Source organism: Cheilinus undulatus, linkage group 21 (genome assembly GCF_018320785.1).
Source record: "Cheilinus undulatus linkage group 21, ASM1832078v1, whole genome shotgun sequence".
NCBI classification, from domain to species: Eukaryota; Metazoa; Chordata; class Actinopteri; order Labriformes; family Labridae; genus Cheilinus; species Cheilinus undulatus.
This window is the reverse complement of record NC_054885.1, coordinates 39,837,118-39,861,558: the sequence shown is the minus strand read 5'-3', so window position 1 is coordinate 39,861,558 and position 24,441 is coordinate 39,837,118. Positions and strand designations below refer to the sequence as shown.

Genomic DNA, 24,441 nt, shown 5'->3' with positions numbered 1-24,441 from the left:
TTCTGTCAGTGAACACAGACAGTGAGACTGCAGTGGTGAACGTCACATATGCATCCAGGGAGCACGCCAGACAGTAAGTTTCAAATTCTGCCTTTAATTACCTTTTTATAACCTTTTATTCCTGCTCTTAATGTCAGCTTTTTGTCTCTTTCTGGCCTTTTTTAGGAAAAATGCCAAAATATGACTTCTTTATTAGCATGACTTTCACACAATAAGGGAGAAAAGCTGTTAAAAATGGCCTCACTGGTTTGTGTTGCAGGCTACAAAGCATTACCAGCAGCAGAAGCAGTAAGGCTATTGGGAAATTATCAGTGACTCAAAAATGCTGTATTGTTTGGTCAATGCACTTTATACTTCCTTCAGCAAAACAAACAAAGTCAAGCAGCAAGGACAGGCAAAGCTGAGCAGCGCCTCTTTACTGGGGCTACTCTGTGTGTGTGTGTGTGTGTGTGTGTGTGTGGGGGGGTACTAAAATAGAAAAAGAGGTCTTATATTGTCATTTCAGGATAATTTCAGAATAATAATGAAGAATTTCTCACGTTTTCAAACTTAAAAAGTTTAAGGCAATGGAAAAACTCAGCATATGAAGATGTGCAACATGTGGGTTTTTATTTTTAATTTAATTTGAACATTTCACTGCAAATCTTACACACTGCACTTATGAAAGCATTTGATATTTCACATTATTGCAGTCTCATGTATATTTATGCATCTATGCATTCTCAAACTTTGGTGGGGTTTCTGCAGCCATTTTGAACCTTGTCAGTTAGTTTGTCAGAAGGGATCTTTTTTAAAAGCTCTAATCAAATAAAATTTTGTTCCCGTTAAAAATTAAATTTGACCTTTAGTTTCATTTATGAGTCAAACTGTGAGAGTTAAACTGCTGATGGTTTGATGGTCTTCTTGTGACATCTAGTGGTCATTAAAGGAAACTACACCTTAAAACTTCAGTTTCTTCAAGTTCTAAATAAAAGTCAGGAAGCATTTTCTTTAGTCTGTTTGTTGACAAAATTATCATTTTGACACAATATAACAAATGAAATGTAACATTCTTTTACTGCACCCCAAATTTTACAAACTACAAATCAAATTCCACAGTAATCAACATCAAAGTGACAAAGATAAGTGCACATGGAGTCAAACTCAGCTGTTGGATTATTGTAAGGATGTTTTAGTTTTTATTCTTTAAATCCTCCTTTCTTTAAAGTTTTTAAATCATAAGTTGTATCATTTCATTTCAAGTTATGCATAATTGTTTTTAAGGCAGGCTGGTTTAACCCTTTATCTGCTGTTATATTTATTAATGTTAGAGGTGACTTGTTATTTTTGTTCTGCCACTTCTAAGGCCAGGGTCGGTTTATTTTTAGTTCATTTTCGCTTTTATATACAATTATCTTAAAATACAGACCGTAAAAACATCGATTTTTTTAATCGCAGTTAATCACACCCTTTTAATTGCATTTTAAAATGCCACTATTTTGCATTTTAAACTTTTTTTTTTCATGTTGGATTGAAACTGACTTCCTGTTTGGATACAGACCTGCTTTAATTGGTACATTAACCCTTTCATCCCGAGGCCCTTTTTCAGTGTTCAAGCTTGAAAATGACATACCCAAATACAACTGAGTATTTCTCTGCAACTACAAAATCTTCATGAATAAGCTTGGCATCAATGTGAAGATAACCCCCCTGAACGTTGAGTAAATTTTATTTAATTGTAATTTCTATACAGCGCCAGATGACAATAGGAGTCACTTGAGCACATTTTTCCTATAGAGCAGGTCTCTACCTGGTCCATTTACTAAACAAACTTAATAGCCTTATGTTATTTATCTTGTTTACATGAACGTATTTAATTTCTGCTCGTTCCCTCTGACTCCGTGACAAGAGCTGAGAAAACCCACACGTATGCTGACCAGAGAGCCTGCTCCCTCCTCCTTCTGTCAGAGCTGGGGTCTAATGTTTGCTAGGATGCTTTGACTCAGTATCATGAGAGAGAGTTCTCCAAGGCAACTGATTTATCCTCTAAAGTTATGTATGAACTGATGCCCTGCTCGTTTTACGTCTGAGATACTTAAACGAGCGCTGGATTACAGCGTGAGATTGCAGCAATTGTGCACAATTTATTAAATTCTCGCAACAAGCCTGACACTTGTGATACAGGAAAGTCCTGCAATCCCCCGTATATCACGCTGTAAACCGACAAAACTAGTGGGAACGTGGTTAAAATCAGCTAGGTTCCTCACAGGTGTGTGGGGGCAGGTGAGCTGTGAATATCAGAGGGGATCAGTTCCTATACAGAGTAAGCAGTCACCTGACGATCATTTTAACACTCAGTCATCAGGGATCAATAAACTGGAGGACGACCCCTTTTGTCTTTTAATTCCTCGCGTGCATGTTTCTCATAGCGCCGGACGCTATTGCCGATATTTATGATCGATATTTACACTCTCAAATAAACCTCATCCACATGCAGATTATGACAGAAACTTTTCAGCAACTTTTAAAGAAAATCTTGATCAGAATGTGGCAGAAAGTCCTGGCCTGGGTTAAATGGAATGCTTCTGGATATCTCTTTCAGCTCAGTCTTTCTAACTGCTTGTTTTTCCTTCAGAGCGATCCAGAAGCTCAATGGTTACCAGTTTGAGAACAATGCCCTGCGAGTCTCCTACATACCTGATGAGAACTCTGAGCTGGAGGGGGGTCAGCGAGGGCCCGACAATGGCCGGCGTGCAGGCTATGGGCCCCGAGGAGGCCCCAGAGGAGGCTCTCCGAGCTCCGGCATGCCCCCGAAACCTCCACACGCTGACATCCCACTGAGACTGCTGGTGCCAACGCAGTACGTCGGAGCCATCATCGGGAAGGAGGGCGCCACCATCAGGAACATCACCAAACAGACACAGAGCAAGTGAGTAATGCTCTGACAGGAAGCAGTTTGTTCTGCCGTAAATCTCCTGGATTGAACTGATAAGATATCACTTCTTTTAGATAAATTAAAGCATCCTGATGTTTCTTTGCTCCTGCAGGATCGATGTTCATCGTAAGGAGAACGCAGGAGCTGCAGAAAAGCCAATCAGCATCCACTCCACCCCCGAGGGCTGCTCCTCCGCCTGCCGTATGATCCTGGAAATCATGCACCAGGAGGCCAAAGACACCAAGACGTAGGTTTAAATCAGTCCCAACATGTTTAGCTCCAGTCACTGGGGTTAAACATGGGACAAAAACCTTTTTACCCTTTAAAACGGAACGGAGCAAGAAAGGACAGCTCAGAGTCTCCCTGTTTTTCGTTTTAAGGGCTGATGAGGTTCCTCTGAAGATTCTGGCTCACAACAACTTCGTGGGACGTCTGATCGGGAAGGAGGGACGCAACCTGAAAAAAGTCGAACAGGACACGGACACCAAGATCACCATCTCACCGTGAGATTCTCAGACTTTCACATGCTGCTCTTTTTAAGGTAAACTGATCATCTTTATGTGGGAGTAATGTTCTGTTTTTATGCGTGCAGTCTGCAGGACCTGACGCTGTACAACCCGGAGAGAACCATCACTGTGAAAGGATCCATCGAGGCGTGCTGTCGGGCCGAGATTGAGGTGATGAAGAAGGTCAGAGAGGCGTACGAGAACGACATTGCCGCCATGAATGTGAGTCTGCACACACACCGGTCGTTCTCAGCTTGAAGCTTTGCAGGATGAATCCACCTTATGAGAGACAGGGGATCTTGAAATTTGCACTTTATCAAAATTATTCTAAGTATTTACATCAGATTTAAGTCTTTGCTTCTTCACTGAGACATGCTCATAAACCCTCAGGTTGTTTCTAACTTTAAATCTCTCTACCCAGCAACAGACTCACCTAATTCCCGGCCTGAACCTCGGAGCACTCGGCCTCTTCCCCTCCTCCGCCAACATGCCCCCTCCACCTCCTGGAAATGCAACTTCTGGTGCCCCCTATGGGTGCTTTGGGGTAAGGAAATCAGCTACAGTGATTCCCTTAGAGACATAAAAGGCTTTTTATGCATCTTTTTATCCTTTTTACTCAAATAACTTTACTTTATCTAGGGAAAAAATGTTAGAAAAGTCTATGAAAACACAATAAACACCCTTAATGCCCTAAATCTAAAGTGTTATGAAAGAAACATCTTTATTTATTCCTCTTTATTTAAATCAGACTCCTCCTGCTCTGTGATGTTCAGACATCGCCGTTAAGAAAGAAGTTTGAAGTGTTTTTGATGATGCGCCATAATGGCCCTGCTAGCATGTTCCAGTTTAAACAGGCGATTTTTCTCTTTGTGTTCCCAGACTCCGGAGCAGGAGACGGTCCACGTTTACATCCCGGCTCAGGCGGTCGGAGCGATCATCGGAAAGAAAGGACAGCACATCAAACAGCTGAGCCGCTTCGCAGGGGCCTCCATCAAGGTCGGATTCAGACTCATGAGAAGTTGAAATAACTACACAGATGTTTTTGACACGCACATTTTCCCATAATTCTCTGCTTCTATCACACTGAAATATCTCCAGTTTCCTCTAAATCGATACTCTGTGGACGATCATAACGGCGAATCAGTGTGTTTACAAATTTGCCAACAACTTTTTACAAGTTGCATCAAAATGAGATCAATAATGTTGTTTAATGCCTCATCATTTTTTTTAATCAAACAACAGTAATAAAAATGTTTGTCTCCTCTCCTTTAGATCGCCCCGGCTGAAAGTCCAGACAGTAAAATGAGGATGGTGATTGTGACGGGACCCCCTGAGGCTCAATTTAAGGTAGAGCTACGAGTTTAAAGTTTGATATTAGAGAAAATGCAACAATATAGAATTGTTTTAGTATAATGGCAGCATGAATAGAATTTCTAGACACCAGATGTTGGTGCTCAAGCACGGCTGCTTCTTCTTCTTTCCTCTCCTGGAGGATTTTCAAACAGATTATGTGCCACTTACTGTATCAGACTGTTTGTGTGCTCGTGCACTGAATGAAACTGATGTGAAACAATCATGCCTAGCAAAACAACTCCTGAATCTTCAATGTTGAAATGGAACAAAATAATGAAAGGCCTTTTTAGGATTTTGCAAACAGTTAGAGGTCAGTCTTTTAATGCGTTTGTTGTGCTGCAGGCTCAAGGCCGAATCTACGGCAAGCTGAAGGAGGAGAACTTCTTCGGACCAAAGGAGGAAGTCAAACTGGAGACTCACATCAAGATGGCTGCCGCCGCCGCAGGAAGAGTCATCGGAAAGGGAGGGAAGACGGTGAGAAACCTCTGCTTTGACTTTCACTCCTTCCTGCAGAGCACGCATTAAAATCCTGCACATTTTTAAACACTTTAAACTTTATTACTCCGCTCTTTGTAAACATGTGAAGGCCAGGATGTTAAAAAAAAATCTCACTTTTGGATCGATTTTTATAATTTCTGTGTTTCTGATTACCATGAAATCATCATATTGAATGTGTATGCAGGTGAATGAGCTGCAGAACCTGACGGCAGCTGAGGTGGTCGTCCCCCGAGAACAGACACCTGATGAGAACGACCAGGTCATCGTTAAGATTAACGGACATTTCTATGCCAGCCAGGTACTGCGTTGTTTTCTTTATAGGGATGTCACTCCTCTGGATTTATCCAATTATTCTGATGTTTTTCTGTCTTCTGCTTTTAATCACTAATAAAGAAATCTGTTAACTTTTCTCACCCTCCAGCTGGCTCAGAGGAAGATCCGGGACATCCTGACGCAGGTCAAATACCCACAGAAAGGCGGGATGGGGATGAGCCCCGGCCCCGGCTCCGGCCCTAGCCCCGGGGGCTTCACAGAGATGGGTAGCCCCACGCAGGGACTCAGTCAAGACCACCAGCCCCGCAGGAAGTGAGAGACCCCGCCTCCTCTGACACGCCACGGGGCACGACGGACAGACAGATAGACAAACACATGCACGGACGGATAGACCAACGGACGGACGGATAAAAGAGAGCGACACACGGACCCAGCGGTAGACAGGGAGAGATATAAAGAGGGAGGGAGTACGCCCGGTCGGCGTTTAGAGAGAAACAGAGAAGAAGAATAAAATCAAAAAGATGAAATGAATAAAAAAAGAGAACAGACACCAGATGCCAGGCCAGAGAGACTGACTGAGGATGGAGGGATGAAGGAAAGGAGGGGAGGAGAGAGGGAGGGCCGACGTGTTTTCACAGGTGTCTGTCCTTCTGTCGCCCCCTGCAGACCTCTCCAGCCATCTGCACTCAGTCCTATATTTTAAGGTGGTTTTTTAACATAGAGATATATGTATAGAAATGTTTTATTCAGAGCTATTATTGATAGAAATGCAGTGAGGTGGAGCCGGGAGAGGGAGCAGGGAAACTGCTGCAGCGGCCACGGGGGGGCGAAGGTCACGGGTCAGGCTTTAGCCCCACCCACACCTGACCCCCCTGGCCAATGAAAGCATAGCAGAGGGGCCGCAGATGTTAACACTGCTCTTAAAGACCTCCGAGTAGCGGAGGGATGAAAAAAAAAGGAGAAAATATGAGGTTGTAAATATAATCTTCATGTAAACGTTAAGAATGCTGCGTCTGGCCGCCTTGCCTTTTTAACGAAGGGGCCTCCCATCGGTCTCCGGGCCCCTGCTCTTTGACACGTAGCATACTGTAGCCTACAGCGAGGCGGGGCTGTGGAGGCGCGGAGCTCCTCCTTCACGTTTAGCCGTGTGGTGGAAGACGCAGCGAGAGACAGTCAGAGGGGCGCGGTCGCAGCTGGTCCTGCAGTTCTAATGCAGCGGCTCAGCTAACCTTTAAAACGGCTCGATGAAACCGCCAGCAGCTATGCTAGCTGGCCCGCAACCCGCCCCTTAAATGGCATATTTTATATATATTATATATATATGATATGTGAGTTAGCCCGGCCCCTCGGGTGAATGTAAAGAAGGCAGAGAGCGAGGTTTTCATGAGTCCTGCAGTGACAGACAGACAAGACGTGTCTGAGACTTTCTGCTCATTGCCTTCTCTCGCCGCACCGCTCCGGCCGGACTCCTCAGAGGAGCTGAGGTCTCAAAGACCATCAGAGCATTCAGCCATCGTTGGGATAAACGGCGCCTTTGGCGTCTGATGCTCGTTTCTTGTAAAATGTTTGAAAACTGGCCGAGCGGAGCGCGAGAACCAAAAAAGCAAAGTCTTCCAAAGCTCCTTGCCTTGAGCTCAGCGAAGGTAAAATCAGACAGAAGGGGAGTGGCTTCCTCGTTCTCTCTCCCAATCTGCCAAAGGCCTGTGGGCGGAGCCTCCAGACCCTGCCTGCGTATGATAATGAGGGGCGGGGTCTATGCCTGGACGCTCTCGCCAAGATTAGAACAGATTAGAGAAGAAATGAGAAGAAAAAACCTACCTCAGGGTAAAGTTACCTCAGTATTCCTAACTTTTTTTTGCTTGCTGGTGTTTTATATAAGAAGAAAAAAGAAAAGAAGAGCTGATAGTCCTGAATATTTTTTATTTTTTTAAGGAAAAAAGTATTTTTTTTTAGGTATTGTCTTGTTGCTTTGGTTATTTTTTTCTGTTTTTTTTTGGTGTGTTGATGGTTGAATGAGCTCAGGAGGACGAGGAGACATAAAGTGCTGGTCTCGAGAGGAAATGGGTTGAGTGCCATTTTGCCTTTTTTAGGTGAGAAACGTGCTCTCTGTCTTCCTGATGTGTGATTGGAGGAGCCGTTTTCTAAAACGGTTTGTTGGCCAATAGGGAGAGTAAACATGAGAGGAGGGGGTGGCTGAAGTGCACACGGTGGCGGGACGTGCAGATAGAGTCACGTTTTACTTGGATAATGACCACGGATGTGTCATGAAAGCGAGGATAGGACACGGAAAGATGAGAGGAGGCGAAGAATTCTGGGTGCAGAATGTGGCAAAGAAACGGTGGAAAGCAAAGCAGAAGTTGCAGCGCCTTAAATATCCTGTTGTGTATTTCTAGTGGAGTAAATGCATCGTATTTTAACCCTTTAGGGTGTTTCTGCACGCCTCTCTTGATTAATTAAGCCTCAAACACATCCTACTCAGAAGAAAATCATTCAGAATATTGACTTTAACAGAGATGGCGGCTCATTGGCCGCCCTGTTTTGCACTGCATTTTAACACAACAGGATTAAGCACCAAGTCACTCCTGCAAGCTGGCAGCACACTAGACAAGCCATCCATCCATTTTTAACACTACTTGTCCCGTTTGGGGTCATGAGGGCTGGAGCCTATCCCAGCAGGAGGCTGATTTACCCCATGGCTAATTTGCAGTCACCAATTAAGCTAACGAGCATGTAGTTGTTGGTGGGAGCAAGCCAGGAGAGGACATGCAAACTCTGCACAGAGAAGCCCTGGGAGCTAACCAGGATCCTTTTTGCTTTGAAGACACAGCGCTAACCCTGCACCGGAGCGCAGCCCTGGGTTGCAGAACTGTGCCTGAGAAAAAAAAATATCTGGAAAAACATAAATGAGTTGCTTTTATTTTGAAGGGCATACCTCTATATCTTTGTTCCATCACATCTCTTATTCCGTCTCAAGTTTAAACTGCCCTTTTTTTTTTTTTTTTTTTTTTTTGTAAATTAAAAAGTTTGGTTGAGAACGACCTCTCTAGACAAGGGCCAGACCATGAGACCTTAAACCTGCTTTGGTCTCGCAGAAACTCGCATGAACAAACGTGACTTCAGAAGAAAAACAAACATGGAGGACGATAGAAATCCTCAGCTGGCTGTCGAGATATTCAGAAACAAGGACAGACCATGGCTCGATCAGGAGCAGTGAAATAATTGTATTTGGACTTACAGGCCTTAAATTGGCAACACAACCTCCATCTTTATGGAGGGCCAGTTGCACAAATCGCCTTGTGTCATCAGCTTTCCAGTGCAAAATGTGGCAAATCCCACTTTGTTCAAATCCGATTCCCTCCTCTTCAATAGGAGCATTTTTTCAGATTTTTTTCCAAAATATGCGCTCCTCTTTCTCCAATCAAACGCACCCCTCCTCTTCATGACACATCCACGCTCCTGGACCACCATGTGCACTGAAGCCCCTCTCTCTCCTGCCTTATTGTGATGACATCATCATAAAGCGCCAAACCATAAGAGAGGGCTTTAAGTGTTCAAGAGGTTTCAGTTCTCAACCACAAAGACAACACGTGGCGTTCTAACGCCGCGTCCGTCTTGACCCATCTCACCTGGAGGTTGTGAACTGGTCAGATCAGAGTTATGTTAATGCAGCAGCACTCTACTACACACTCACATAGACACAAACACGTAGATACACACCTGAACTAGCTCTGACTTCTCTGAATGTGAATATTTATTACCTGTGCACTGACCACGACACCTCAGAAGCTCCCTGTTGGCTACATGTGCGCCTGCTGTGACTGTGTGAGTGTTTAATGGTGTTAGATGTTCATTTCTTTCAGGGGATGTGGTTGGGTGAAACTTTAAAAAAAGCAGAAAAAAGTAGGACGAGAAGCTATGGCCCTCCGTGTGAGTTCCACCCGAGCGGAGGGAGAAATTGAGAAGGTTTAGAAAAAATGGGAGCAAAAAAAAAAATGAGAAAAGCAAGAGTTTAAAAACGACATCAACACATCGGAGAAATAGATAAAAGCCTGTACATACAACGTTAAAAAGGTGATCACCACACTTTTGTATTTTTGGAGAAAAAAGCTGAAAAATCAAAGTGGGAAAAGCCGTTTAGAGGAAAGATAGCGCCAAGTCACTGAAGGACACTGCCAGATAATCTTTTTAACGTCTTACCTGCACTCGGCGAGAGACTCTCCCACAATGCATCGTCAAACAGGAAATGTCTATTCTAGAGCCGCATCAAGACTTCTGTGTTGAATCTGCGCCGTCTTGAGCGCTGCATACTCATGACCAAGTAGCTCTGCAGCACTCTGCCTAAACGCCAGGCGGCGCTGCAGTGAGGAAACCCCTGCAGCTGCATGTAAACAGTCATAGATGGAGGAGGGGATTCCTGTGCATGACAGAATCGTTTCCCCAAGCCTTCAACGCTGCACACGGCTGGATTTTAATCTCTAATCCCAGTGCCAACAGGCTGTCATGTCCATGGAGTCATTACAGATGATTGCAGAATATGGTGGACAAGCCTGGACAAATAAAACCCAAACTGTTAAAGTTTCCTGTAAAGTTTGGTTCAGCTTTAGGGTCTAGATTCTCCTCAGTTAAAGCTGTGGAGCTGGCTTTCCCCTTAATGCTGACTGTATCGATTATATTAGAGTTGGAGCTGATAAATATCGATCAGCATTAGATTATAAATCCCTTTTTGAATGGAGGAGACATCTGAGGGGATGGCTGCACAGCCACAGAGTGATTTAAGGTAAAAGATGGGGGAAATTTTATTATTTGGCACTGATGAAGAAATGCAGTGACCATTTTGTAAATTTGATGATTCTGTCCTCGTCTGCAGCTGTTTATCTCGCTCTACAGTGTACGCGATATGCCTGAAGACAGGCGTACCTACGATTAAAAGCTGTTTTGGCATGGACAGATTTTGCAATTCTGCACCGTTCCTCAGAGACTGGCGATGCAGACCAATCACAGAGCTTGCCTACGTGCATTGCCTCCTGCAAAACTTCATCAACGTGTGGCGCATGCTACGGCATCGATTTCGACACAGAAGTCTAGATCTGGCTCCTCGTGTCTGTGCTTCCATTTTTGTCCGGAGGAGGAAACGTCACGGCCGAAGTGGGGCGTTTCCTCCTCTCTCCAAACCATAGAGCTCGCTTCACAACCACCAAGACACGCTCTTCAGATCCATGATTCAGCCTGCGATGGTTAGGATTCAGTTCTTTTATTTTTGAGTTTGACAGCAAGCTTTATTTGGACGTGACATCTGGGGACGCTCCGCCGCACTGGTTGATGAAACGTGCCGACGGCGTCCAACGATAAACCGACTGAGAACCTCCTCAAACACCTGAAGCAAGAGAAAGGCGAGGAGCAGAGGAAGAGGAGGAAATCCTCAATCGCCCCTCCGTCCTGCGGGAGGAAGGCGAGACGTTTGATTTTATTTTATCAAAAAAAAAAAAAAGATCATTTCATTTTTGGAGCGGGCGGGAACGTCAGGGTCCCTCGCCCTCTCTCGCGCTGGTCTCCATCGTGTTCGTTTTCTCAAACGTTTTCTTACATTAACCACCTTCTTCTTTTTTTTTTTTACAATCGATGTTCTGACTCTTTTGGAAACTGAAAATAGTTGATTCTGTTTTGTGATTTTCTTTTATAAATGCACAGATCTATTAACGATAAAACAGCTACTAAATGCTCACTAACATGTAGCTCTGTACACGACAGTCACTGTGCCAAACTCACGGGAGGGAGTCGCTCCAGCATGCAGAATAAAAACATCCTGTCCTACTGAAACCTCCAGAGGTTTCTACCTGCAGGCGCTGACGTTCCAAACTCAACTCCTCGCCCCGTTTTTGTACAGTCGAGACTTTTCTCTCACATGAAAAGAAACAAACACAAAGATACGTTAAGAACGGCGTCCTGACAGGACAGAGATTCCTTAAATACATGCTTTTATCCGATCAGAATCATCTGAACGCTCTGTCCTGTTTTATGCAACTTTAGTGATGTTTTGTTTCCACAGTGGGACAGAGATCGTCGCTGTGAGTGCCACAATGTAAAAATATCTTTATCATTTCTACACTTAAACATATGCATCAAACTTTCCTGTTAACTCGATCCAAGACTGTTCGAGGACGACACCAGAGCTGCTTCCACTCCGTTTACCTCGACAAGTAAAGAAAAGTGAGATTTATCATATAAACCTGAAATTCTCCAGGCTGCAGAAACATGAACTTGTGCACTGTTTTCTTTATATGCACAGTTAAAATTTCAGCTTTCAGCTGCTTTTGTGCAAAAACATCACTCCTATAACTCGTGTTGAAACTATTGGGTGCATTTTCTTCATACGTTTAAATCTACAACATCAGAAGTCTTGTGCATGCAAAGGCAGTGGAGTTTTCCACAGAGGGCAAACATTCAGCCTCATTTTGGCTCTGTTTAAGGTCTCCTCCAACTCCCAAGAGTCATATCTGGATCTTTAAATGTTAAATTCTCTTCTATTACAGGCCAGAAACTAATCAATGATAGGAAATGATGCCTTTTGGCTTTAAGAGAGTGCAAAAGCATCAGAGATTTGCTCATAAACCAAAACAACGAGCTGAAAAAGATGCCAAATGAGTCGACCCGTTTGATGTGAATCTGCATCATGATGTCTGTATTTTAGCGTCTTTCAGCCTTTTTACTGCAACTGCATCGGTGAATTCTGTGTATTTGGACGTTGCGATAATACGAGGTAGCTTTGTGCAGAATTAAAGCAACTTTTAAACGAGAGCAGATTAGACATGAGTTCCTATAACAAAATATAAAGCCCTTCCAGCTCTATTTCTGGTCTCCAGCAGCTCATGAGAGTTTTATCTGACATTAAGGGCTAAACTCTCCTTCATCCAGAACCAAAGGCTGAAAACGATGCCACAACGCTGCAGGAAAACTGAAGCCATAAACTCAGATGTTAAAATGCTCTGTCAGCCTTTTTCAGCGTAGCTAAGTAATCCTAAAATTCAAGGAAGCTTGCTTTGGGTTGCAGGCTACTGAACCTTAAATGATCCGTGGTTTCTTTACTAATTTGAGAAGCTTTTAGTTGCAGCCGGGAATTCATTCAACATGCTAAACAGATCTAAATTAGTTTTAGTTTTGGTCTGCACATGTGGCTTTAACCTGGCTGTAAACGATGCTGAAGCGGAGAGATCCTAAAAGGCTCTGAGGAGTTCATGTTGACTTTTTTAATGAGGATAGAAGAGAATCATTTCTGCAGCCTTAGAAAGACCTGAACGTCTTGTGGCGACTGGTTTCATCAGAGCAGTAAACGGAGTAACTCTCTCTGGTGGCGTCCTTGTCTGTAAAGACTGGAAGAGTATTTTGGGGCAAACTTTGTGTCCCATCTTCTTGTTTGTGGCGGCTGAGCTCTAAAATCGTCAGATGGCATAGCTCGGCCCCAACGGACAGGTGAACGGACGGACAGACTCACAGCTCTTGTCGTGAACCCCTCGAGTCTCGACAAATTAGAAACTTATCGAGAAAAGTTAGCGGAGGACGAAACAAACAGACCTCTAGTCACATAACTAGGAACGCTACCTCAAAAACAAAACGCAAACTCAGCCAGAAGATTGTTTCTTTTTTTCCTTTAAGACAAACGGACAAGAGCGAACAGAGAAACGACAGACCGTCGACATTATAGCCACCGTTTTTGTTTTTTGTTTTCCACTCTTTAATTTATTTTGGGGTTTTATTTTGAAATGTTACCTCTCCTGCTCAGAGATGGGACTGTAAAAATAAACGAGTAAAAAAAGAAAAAGACAAAAAAACTGGGACACATTGTGGCGTGGGGCGGCGCGGGCAGCCGGGGCGAGGATCAGCGACTCGATTGGTCCGGTGTTGACGTCACTCTGTGAGCTGTTAAAATTCAGCCGTTGTCAGCCGCTCACTGTGATTGGCCGCTTTTTTTATACCTGCTTCTGAGCGCCTACATTACCCATAATCCTCGTCCAGCTGCGCCCCACTGCCCCACCCCCTCCCTGTGATTTCACCTCCTGAATCAAGGGGCACGACACCGTAACCATGTAATTGTTTTGTTGATCTACCTCTTGGGGAAAACTAGGTAATTTTTGTTTTTGAAAAGGACAAAATGACAAAAAAAAGTTGCTCGAAGAAATAAATCTAGAAGAATAACTGGGTAGCGGCATCTCCATATACTGTAGTGGATAGTCTATTAAAGGAAAAACTTCTTCCAAAGATGATTTTGTTTTCTTTCTCCATTCTTAGTTTCTATTTCCTCCATTTGAATCTTAACGTGGGAGACAAAAACGTGTTTAACTCTTCTTTGACCATGAAAACCCAACATCAATGAGATTTCATTTTTCTTTCCACTTTTGTGACTTCAGATCTTCTTCCTGTTGGATTTCGGTTGATTTCTGATTCTTTTCTCTCGTTTTGATGACAGCAGATTGTATCTCTTGTGTTTGGGTGCATTTAGCATTTTCTTTCTCTCTGTGAAACGCCTACATGAGTTAGAGCGCCCTGCGAGGACCTTCTACACTGATCGATGATCGATATTTCACTCGTTTGAACAAAAAGGACCTGTTGTTGTTTTAGCGGCCGCAGAGCTGCCGGTGGGAGGACGAGCCACGTCACATGTCCACCAATAAAACTCAGATTTTTCTGACCCTGGGGGCCCGGGCAGAGTTCCTCCTTCCACCAGGTGGCGCTGTGGTCTTTACAGTATATGGACTTTCACCCTCTGCCTGCCTGATTCCTTTAGTCCTCATCAACACTTGTTTTAAACTTCTTGTAAACAAAACAGAGCATAGATATGAATGTGTTATTAAAGATGAGAAAACGGAAGCTGGCCTCCTCGTCCTCTCTCTGTTTTATCAAATATCTACTCCTCTCCCTCCTCAACTTCTTCTTCTTCTATTTTGGTTCAGTTCTGGGACTGTTATGAGGGCTGGTTTGTAAAAAAAAGAAAAGAAAATATTGCAATTTTGAGACACAAGCTCAGTATTGCAGAAAGTTTTTACACTGAGAAAAAGTTTATGAGATTAAAAGTCAAATTTATAAACTCAGGATTTCAGCATTAATGGCAAATCAGTCACACAAATTTATTTGATCAAACTTAAACTCAAATTCAAGAATCTAAATTCTAAATTATGACCAAAATTATTAATTTCTTATGATCATAAGTCAATTTAAAAATCCCTCCATCCTCCTCCGTTTATCCAGGGTCAGGTCAGCCAGACATCTTTCTCCCTAGCATCGTTTTCCAGTTCCTCCTGAGGGATTCCGAGGCGTTCCCAGACCAGATGAGATACATAATCCCTCCAGCGAGTTTTGGGTCTACCCCAAGGTCTCTTCCCAGTTGGACACGCCTGGAAGACCTTCACAGGAAGACGACCACCTCAGATGAAGCACCACCTCAGCTGGCTCATTTGAGAGGGACCCAACTTCAGTCAAGATGGCCGACATGGGCGTTGCAATACATCCAATCCATGCCGGAAGTCCCAAGCGGAAGTTCTTCTTGGTGTTGGACTCAGCTGCCAGTGTTTGTCAGTCTTTTTGTGCCTAAGCCTAACCCTTGGTGCCGGGTCTCAGATATATCACCTTCCCCACCGCCTTACCCTGAACCTAACCACTCGGGTTTTAATGCCTGAGCCTAACCGTAGACGTACGGCCTTCCAGTTGAGACTTCCGGTATGGATTGGATGTATGTCGGCCATCTTGTTTGCATCAAGGTACTCTTGGCTCCTTTTGACGTGAAGGGGCAGCGGCTCCACTTCAAGATCCTTCCGGATGTCCGAGCTCCTCTCCCTCTCTAGGCTGAGCCCAGGAACCCTCCTGAGGAATCTCATTTCAGCCGCTTGAACCAGCGATCTCATTCTATTGGTCATCACCCAGAGTTCATGACCTTAGGTGAAGGGTGGGAGGAAGATCGTTGGCTCAGCTCCCTCTTCAACGGTCTGGTACAACGACTGAAAAACTGCAGATGAAATAAAAAATCATCTTCATCAAAAGTTAAAATTATGAAATTAAAAATTAGTTTATAAGATAAAAGTCAGATTTATGAGTTAGCTTTCAAAATTATGGCATTAAAAATAATTTTGTGAAATAAATATTTAAATAAATGAGATCAAAAGTCAAAACAATGAGACCAAAAGTTAAAAATGATGACATTAGACGTCAAAGTTTCAGGGATAAAAACTCAAATTTAAAGTCAAATTCATGAGTTTGATTTCAAAATTATTACAAGTCAATTTAGTGGGATTGAAAATAAATTTAAATATAAAATCCTTGAGCTTTAAGTCAAAATTCTGACATTAGAATAAGATACTGGTATTAGAGGTAAAGCTTTGGCGTTAAAGGTCATTTCTGAGATAAGAAAAAAAAAATAGACATGTAACATTAATGGTAAATCGTTGGTTGTCGCCTCAGTCGCCTTTGACCTAAAGCCAAATTTATTAAAACAAAAAATTAAATTCTAATTCAAAGGAAATTCCTTGAGATCAAAAGTTCAAATTCTGACATTAAAAATTAATTTTGTGGAATAAAAATTTAAATTAATGGGACTAAAAGTCAAAAATGAGACCAAAAATTTAAATAATGACATTAGAAGTCAAACTTTAAGATTTAAAGTTTTGACAGTAAAGTCAAATTTTAAAATATTATGCAATAAAAACAATCAGACATTTATAATTTTAAATATTAAAATCATGCCATTAAATCAGGGTTTCACAGTATCAGGTATCAGCGCTGAAGCTAAACCTCAGTAGTCACAGAAATAAAACATCAGAGATTTTACTCTGAATTATTAAATTATGTTATTTTCTCACTGTCAGAGTCAGAGCCATGGATTTAACACATTTAAATAAATCAGATCAATGTTCACATTCTCATGGGTTTATATTAAATATTCTCTGATATAATTATTGATTAATACTCACTAATAATGTTTGTTTTATCACCTCTCTAAGTCTCATCATTCAGGACTTTATTTTAAACATTTAAACCTCTGCAGTGATAAATATTAAATCACTGATCAGTAGACTGTTTCTGGATGTGATGTGTAATAATGTCTCTGACCACTAGAGGGCGCCATCTGTTCTTTAATGCTGGCTGTTAATGATGCAATGGCTCCCTCTTGTGGTCAAACCGGGTACAGCAGCTCTGAGGGATAACTGTGTCCATACACTCACTGATCACTTTATTAGGTACACCCACTCAGTATCTATCAACCAATCATGTGGCAGAAAAATGTACAAACATGGCGACGATGAGATGAAGTTCAAACTAAGCATGAGAACAGCAAAGAGAGGTGATTAAAAGAACATGCCGTGGTTATCAGAGATTTTCCCTCCATCACAACCGTCTGAAGAGTTTAAGATAACGATAAAGAGGCAATAATGACTCAGGTAACTTCCTGTTACAGCTGAGCAGGGCGGGTTTATTTCCTTTAAGACCAGAACCTAAAATCAACCACCTGGAGCGTCTCTTTTCAGGTACCAAAGCCAGAGACCTCCAGGTTATAAACACAGATCTCCAAATATCCAACAGCCCTCCATCAGAACTCAGACTCCCTCCATCTTCATATCTGAGCCTGTCTCTAGTCCGGGTAGACTTTAGGAAAATAAAAGTTTGATTTATTTATAGGGATGTACCGTACGATCATTAGACTGATATGAAGATATCTGGGTTTTTTTTATTTTTACAGTGTATCGGCTGTAGATTTTCAGCTGCAGATATGAGCCTTTATCTATAAACACCTGCTTTTATCAGCTGTAGTTATCAGTTATTATTTACCGCCTTGTTACCATGGAGACAGGAGACTCACTGGATTTCAGTGGATCTTTAGTGGGATTTGACATGCAGAAAGCCTCTGAAACTGGTGTCAGTGTGCCAAAGATGTAACTGCTGCCATTAAAAGGATTGGACGGTGAGAAAGACGAGGCTTTGATGAGGCAGTCATGATAATTTCATGTCGTCAGTGTGAGAAATGCGTCCAGAATGGCGAGTTGAAAAGTCCGCTTTTTTAGGTCTGCCCAGCAGGTTGAGTCAGTGGAGGAGGTTTTGGATTTCCTGGGACAGGTGGCTGATTTCTGGAGGGGGGTTCATGCTGTAGCTTTGGCTGCTGGTTTTACAGAAGCAGGATAACATTACCTCTGTTCAAATCTGATGCTCACGTCTGACCTGAGGGGTAAAGACGCTGAATCAGCTCTGATAGTCTGATGTGAAGAAACGATAACTCTTCTGAAGGCGCCGAATCAAACTGAGATAGACACATTTCTAGTGAACATTCAAATGTTTGTATGAAGGATTTGAATGAGGGTCAGAAAATATGACTCCAACAGCTGACACATTTTCAGTAGTCCCAACTTTTTTGAAAACTGCTGAATATCTCAGAAATATTTCCAGAAAAGTGATCCTAGTGTTGTCCTGATTAAACTGAATGTTTTCATGTGTGAATGGTTTTAATCAGATGAACTCTGTAGAAGAAGATTCGTGTCTAAAAAGAACAGCTGTAAATATTCACAGCAGAAACAATAAAGACTAACATCTGGTTTCAATAATCAGGTGAATCAGTGTAGTTTCCATGTGGTGTTTGTCAAATACCGCCATCTTGTGGTCAATATTGTGAACTACACCTGTACCACCTGCTGCATTTAAATCAGTGTTACTCAACCGAAGAGCCACACTGTTGAAAAATACCTCCACAAGAGCCACAATCTCAGAGCTGAAAAGTGGCAAAACGGCTTGAAGTAGCAATAACATAAACTAAAGGGGGAAAAAATGATGAAAAACTGGCAAAAAAAAAAAGAAAAGTGACTTAAATGGCAAAAAGCAGTCGAGAGTGGCAAAATAGGGCAAAATAACAGGAAACAAGTGATATTTAATGGCAAAAGGCTGCATAAATGGACAAAAAATGGTGAAAAAATGATGAAAAAGGGCAAAAATGGGACAAAGTGGCCAAAAGAAGTTGCAAAAATGGGCAAAAAAAATTGGAAAAAGGGGCACTTAATGGCAAAAGGTAGCTTGAATGGTAAAAAGTGGCAAAAATGGAGAAAAGGGACAAAAATGTGACAAAAGTGGCTGAACAAAGTTGCAAAAAAAATGGGAAAGAAAAGAGGAAACAAGTGGTATTTAATGGCAAAAGGCAGCTTAAATTTGTAAGATTTAGTGAAAAAACAATAAAATGTGGCAAAAATGGGACAAAAGTGGCAAAGAGAAGTTACAAAAATGGGCAAAAAATTGGTGAAAAGGGGCACTTAATGGCACAGTGTTGTCCTGATTAAACTGAATGTTTTCATGTGTGAATGGTTTTAATCAGATGAATTCTGTAGAAGAAGATTCGTGTCTAAAAAGAACAGCTGTAAATATTCACAGCAGAAACAATAAAGACTAACATCTGGTTTCAATAATCAGGTGAATCAGTGTAGTTTCCATGTGGTGTTTGTCAAATACCGCCATCTTGTGGTCAATATTGTGAACTACACCTGTACCACCTGCTGCATTTAAATTCAGTGCTGAAAAGTGGCAAAACGGCTTGAAGTAGCAATAACACAAATGGAAGGGGGCAAAAATGATGAAAAACTGGCAAAAAAAATGAGAGAAAAGTGACTTAAATGGCAAAAAGCAGTCAAGAGTGGCAAAATAGGCCCAAATAACAGGAAACAAGTGGTATTTGATGACAAAAGGCAGCTTAAATGGACAAAAAATGGAAGAAAAAAAATGATGAAAATGGGTAAAAATGGGACAAAAGTGGCAAAGAGAAGTTGCAAAAATGGGCAAAAAAATGGGGGAAAAGGGGCACTTAATGGCAAAAGGTAGCTTAAATGGTTAAAACTGGGGAAAAGTGGCAAAAAGAAGTAGCAAAAATAGGACAAAAAAAGAGCAAAAGTTTTTTTAATGGCAAAGGTAAAAGTGAAAAGTGAATGGTGAAAAAGGGCAAAAATCAGGTAAATGTGGTAAAAATGGGACAGTGAAGTCTGACACTGAAAGCCTTCTTTAGAAGTCTGAGAAACAAACGGATTATTGTGAAAAACTTTTGAGGTCAAAGTTTTCTTTTTCTACGGTTTTCTGAGAAAATAATATTTAAAATGAAGAAATAAAAGAGCCACAGGTTTAATAATCACTGCTGTAAATGACGGATGCACTGATAAACACTGTTCTCTAGACCGAGTAGAGAAAGTAGAGCTCAGTGATACAGGATCTGTTCCTGAATTATCCATGAAGTAAATCCTGATTAAATGTTCTCATCCTGCAGAGTTTTCTCTCTCCTCATTTATGTTAAAAATCACAAACTACTGCGACACTAACGTCAGGATTTACAGTGATATCCAGTGAAAGATCTGCAGCGTTTCATCAGAATAAGTCAGGATTGGTGTAGAACTGAGACTGCTGTCAGGATTTCTGCTTCCCTGATTTAAATGTGTGGAAAAGATGAGAAATATCACATCTTCATCCACGTTCAGAGCCTTTAAACCTCTGTAACTGTAGCTCAGGATCCTCCATGTCTCTGGTCTCTGCTGAGATGTTTCTGCACCTTTATTATGGTCCACCTGTGCTACATTAACCTGACTGGCCGTGATCCTAAAGGCTCACACCTCTCTGTAGAAGGCCAGGATTATTGTAAGAGCTGATTACCATCAGGGGTGAAAGGTCGCAGTAAGAGACCAAGAACCTGATAGTCTGACTCTAGAATACGTAGGTTTTAAAATTTGATCTGTAAATCCTCACAGATTTGACGGTTTCAGAAGTTTGACTCAACACCCCCCCCGTCATATTTCTCCATTAGCCAGGACTTTAACCACCTCTTGTATCTGCTATTAAAGGAAGTTCTGCATCGTTTACCACGCCGCCCCATCAGTCACTGTCACAGATCCACGCTCCCTCCTATTGGCTGAAACCCTCACACGGTACCACTGCAGCATCCCTGGACCCATTAGTCACCGTGGCAACGCCTGGCCGTGTCGGAGGAGAGCGGGACGAGCGAGGGAGAGGAGAGGGAGAGTCGGAGGAGTGGTGGGGGGTCAGGGGGTTAAGGATGGAGGTGTGGAAACATGGAAGGAGAAAGAGGATGGAGGGGGGCGTGGGAGGAGGAGAGAGACGCTATCATTAGTCCTCTTTAGCTTCCATTATGAAGATTAAAGTGAAGACGGCCTGAGAGCCTTAACCCTTCACACGCTGCAGCACAGCACGCTCAAGAACGTTTAAGGTTCTTCAGGAGGAACAAAAGTAAATCTGTAGGAGAGAGGAAGTCCAGGCATCACTCTGAAATAACAGAACTTTACTACAGATAACAGAACTTTAATACTGAAGCTTTAAAAAAGACACGTGGTCTTAGTTTAAGTGGATATGAGAGGAAAGAGTCCACCAACAGCTGCAGTAAAACTGAATCTCCTTCATTCAACATTTCAGACGGTCTACAGGAACACAGTAGACTCTGGTCTGGTCTCTGGTCTGGTCTCTGGTCTGGTCTCTGGTCTCTGGTCTGGTCTCTGGTCTGGTCTCTGGTCTCTGGTCTGGTCTCTGGTCTGGTGTCTGGTCTGGTGTCTGGTCTGGTCTCTGGTCTGGTGTCTGGTCTCTGGTCTGGTGTCCGGTCTCTGGTCTGGTCTCTGGTCTCTGGTCTGGTGTCTGGTCTCTGGTCTCTGGTCTCTGGTCTCTGGTCTCTGGTCTAGGCTCTGGTCTCTGGTCTGGTCTCTGGTCTCTGGTCTCTGGTCTGGTCTCTGGTCTCTGGTCTCTGGTCTGGTCTCTGGTCTCTGGTCTCTGGTCTGGTCTCTGGTCTCTGGTCTCTGGTCTCTGGTCTGGTCTCTGGTCTCTGGTCTGGTCTCTGGTCTGGTCTCTGGTCTGGTCTCTGGTCTGGTGTCCGGTCTCTGGTCTGGTCCCTGGTCTCTGGTCTGGTGTCTGGTCTGGTGTCTGGTCTGGTCTCTGGTCTCTGGTCTGGTGTCTGGTCTGGTGTCTGGTCTGGTCTCTGGTCTGGTCTCTGGTCTCTGGTCTGGTCTCTGGTCTCTGGTCTCTGGTGTCTGGTCTGGTCTCTGGTCTGGTGTCCGGTCTCTGGTCTGGTCCCTGGTCTCTGGTCTGGTCTCTGGTCTCTGGTCTCTGGTCTGGTCTCTGGTCTCTGGTGTCTGGTCTGGTCTCTGGTCTGGTCTCTGGTCTCTGGTCTCTGGTCTCTGGTCTGGTCTCTGGTCTCTGGTCTCTGGTCTCTGGTCTCTGGTCTGGTCTCTGGTCTCTGGTCTCTGGTCTGGTCTCTGGTCTGGTCTCTGGTCTGGTCTCTGGTCTCTGGTCTGGTCTCTGGTCTGGTCTCTTTTTTTGATACTTTTTGCCTCTTTACCTCAATCGTTGCCTGATTTTAACCTGTTTAAATCACTTTTCCTGCAGGTTTTTTTTGTGCCACTCTTTAATCAATTTTTGCCTTGTAACTATTTTTTAAACCTTCTGTGCCTTTTTCCCTCTTTTACCATTTTTTGCCACATTTTAACCTCTTTTCGCCACCCTATCTGGTCATGTTAGCAGCATTTCTGCCAGCCTTTTTAAACATAAACTAATAATGACACTAAATCTCTGTAAAAACAGACACAATGGAAGTCATTCTAAAACTCTTTCAATGTTAATTTTTTGTTGGATGGATTTAACAGCTGCAGACATTTGAAGCCAGAAGATACTAAAAACCTTTTTTTCCCCCTTTTCTGAACTTAACGATCTTTCAGGGGCCGGACAGGAAGCTTTAGGGGGCCTGATTTGGCCCCCGGGCCACTAGTTGATGATCAGTGGTCTAGATAGATGACACTGGGAGGTCTGCAGTGAAACTGATCGCTCCTCTGTTGTAAAATCTTATTTCTTAGAGTTTAATTCTCTGTCCACAGAAACGTTCAGCTCCATGTAGAGCCGTAAACTTTTCCTCCACTGTCGTTCATTTTTAGCAGCCGTCTCCTCTTCCTGACCTCCAGCTGACATTGGAGCGTCATCAGGGTCATGTGACTGCAGAGAGCCTCTACAGCTGTGACTGGTGTGAGATCTAAACACCAGCAGGAGCGTCTCCAGGGCCATGGTGCCGTACAGCTCTGATCATTGATGCTTTTATTTGATCAGAGAATCAGAAAATTATCCTAAATCAATCTAAATCTGTTATTTTATTCTCTAGAGTTAAAAGAATTAAAAACATTCTTGAAACATAAAAACGTTAATCAGAGGAGAGTGAGAGGATGATAAATCCATCATTACACTGCAGGTGAGCTTTGGTTAAATAACACACTAATATTATGGTTCAAAAACATCGACATCTGCTTTAAAGGGCAGGAATAACAGAGAGGAAGTAATCCATGAAAAGATGCCAGAAAACGCTCTAAACCGTCCCAACATCTGAGACAGTTTTAATAAAGTCTGCTTTTTATTCATATCAAAGTTTATTCATAAGTATAATGCCGTTCACTAAAGACAGCAATATTATGCACAAATTTAATTTGATATTAATTTCACACACACACACACACACACATATATATATATACACATATATATATATAGCAAAATTTTCATAAAAATATTTTTAAAAATCAAAATAATCTCACACAGAATAAACAAGGCGATGTAGACTCTAAAATGTTGAAATCTTCAGGACTTTAAATCGTTTTATTCTCTGTGCCATGAAAAGCTCTGGTGTTAATTTAGTGGTGCTTAAACGCTGCGTCCTGATTGGTCAGATTGGGGTAGAATGAATCTATCACAGGTAAACTAACGCTCTAACATGGCTGAAGTATTTCTGCAGGTCAGAAGAAGAGCAGCAGTTTTCCTGCAGCTTTAAACAAAAATACAAAGTACTGAATGACTGCAGCAGGTCTCTGTGGTCTCTGAGTTCACCTGGAATATAAAAAGGTGAAAGAGGAACAGCTGATTCAGAATAATCTAGGATTCTTCTGCTTGTTTCACTTTTCTACAACCATGATGGTTTAAAAAGGCAGAGGTCAATATGGACTTAAGTTTGTCCACCAGAGGGCGCCATTGAAGAGACCATCAGTTACCCACAATCCTCTCCTCCGCTCTCAAGCTGAACAGCACTCTCAACAGGACCAGATCCAGTAAAAGTCTCTACAGGACCAGATCAGTCAAAGTCTACAGGACCAGATCCAGTAAAAGTCTCTACAGGACCAGATCAGTCAAAGTCTACAGGACCAGATCCAGTAAAAGTCTCTACAGGACCAGATCCAGTAAAAGTCCCTACAGGACCAGATCCAGTAAAAGTCTACAGGACCAGATCCAGTAAAAGTCTCTACAGGACCAGATCCAGTAAAAGTCTACAGGACCAGATCCAGTAAAAGTCTCTACAGGACCAGATCCAGTAAAAGTCTCTATAGGACCAGATCCAGTAAAAGTCTCTACAGGACCAGATCCAGTAAAAGTCTACAGGACCAGATCCAGTAAAAGTCTCTACAGGACCAGATCCAGTAAAAGTCTCTACAGGACCAGATCCAGTAAAAGTCTACAGGACCAGATCCAGTAAAAGTCTCTACAGGACCAGATCAGTCAAAGTCTACAGGACCAGATCCAGTAAAAGTCTCTACAGGACCAGATCAGTCAAAGTCTACAGGACCAGATCCAGTAAAAGTCTCTACAGGACCAGATCCAGTAAAAGTCCCTACAGGACCAGATCCAGTAAAAGTCTACAGGACCAGATCCAGTAAAAGTCTCTACAGGACCAGATCCAGTAAAAGTCTACAGGACCAGATCCAGTAAAAGTCTACAGGACCAGATCCAGTAAAAGTCTCTACAGGACCAGATCCAGTAAAAGTCTCTACAGGACCAGATCCAGTAAAAGTCTACAGGACCAGATCCAGTAAAAGTCTCTACAGGACCAGATCCAGTAAAAGTCTCTACAGGACCAGATCCAGTAAA

General features: G+C 42.7%; 1 protein-coding gene across 2 annotated transcripts in view; it reads left to right on the top strand.

Annotated features, from left to right (window-relative positions):
• The window catches only part of igf2bp1 (insulin-like growth factor 2 mRNA binding protein 1), a 77,610-nt gene extending 71,506 nt beyond the window's left edge, over nt 1-6,104 (top strand). The window contains exons 5-15 of one of the 2 annotated variants that reach the window (XM_041777724.1): nt 10-73; nt 2,615-2,908; nt 3,027-3,161; nt 3,295-3,417; nt 3,507-3,642; nt 3,848-3,964; nt 4,300-4,416; nt 4,693-4,767; nt 5,116-5,247; nt 5,456-5,569; nt 5,693-6,104. In XM_041777724.1, the coding sequence (XP_041633658.1) occupies nt 10-73; nt 2,615-2,908; nt 3,027-3,161; nt 3,295-3,417; nt 3,507-3,642; nt 3,848-3,964; nt 4,300-4,416; nt 4,693-4,767; nt 5,116-5,247; nt 5,456-5,569; nt 5,693-5,860 (1,475 nt within the window). In that variant the 3' untranslated portion in view covers nt 5,861-6,104. Of the gene's footprint in view, nt 1-9; nt 74-2,614; nt 2,909-3,026; nt 3,162-3,294; nt 3,418-3,506; nt 3,643-3,841; nt 3,965-4,299; nt 4,417-4,692; nt 4,768-5,115; nt 5,248-5,455; nt 5,570-5,692 lie in introns of both variants that reach the window. The other variant, XM_041777723.1, reaches the window with a different exon arrangement.
• Nucleotides 6,105-24,441: the final 18,337 nt, after the last annotated feature.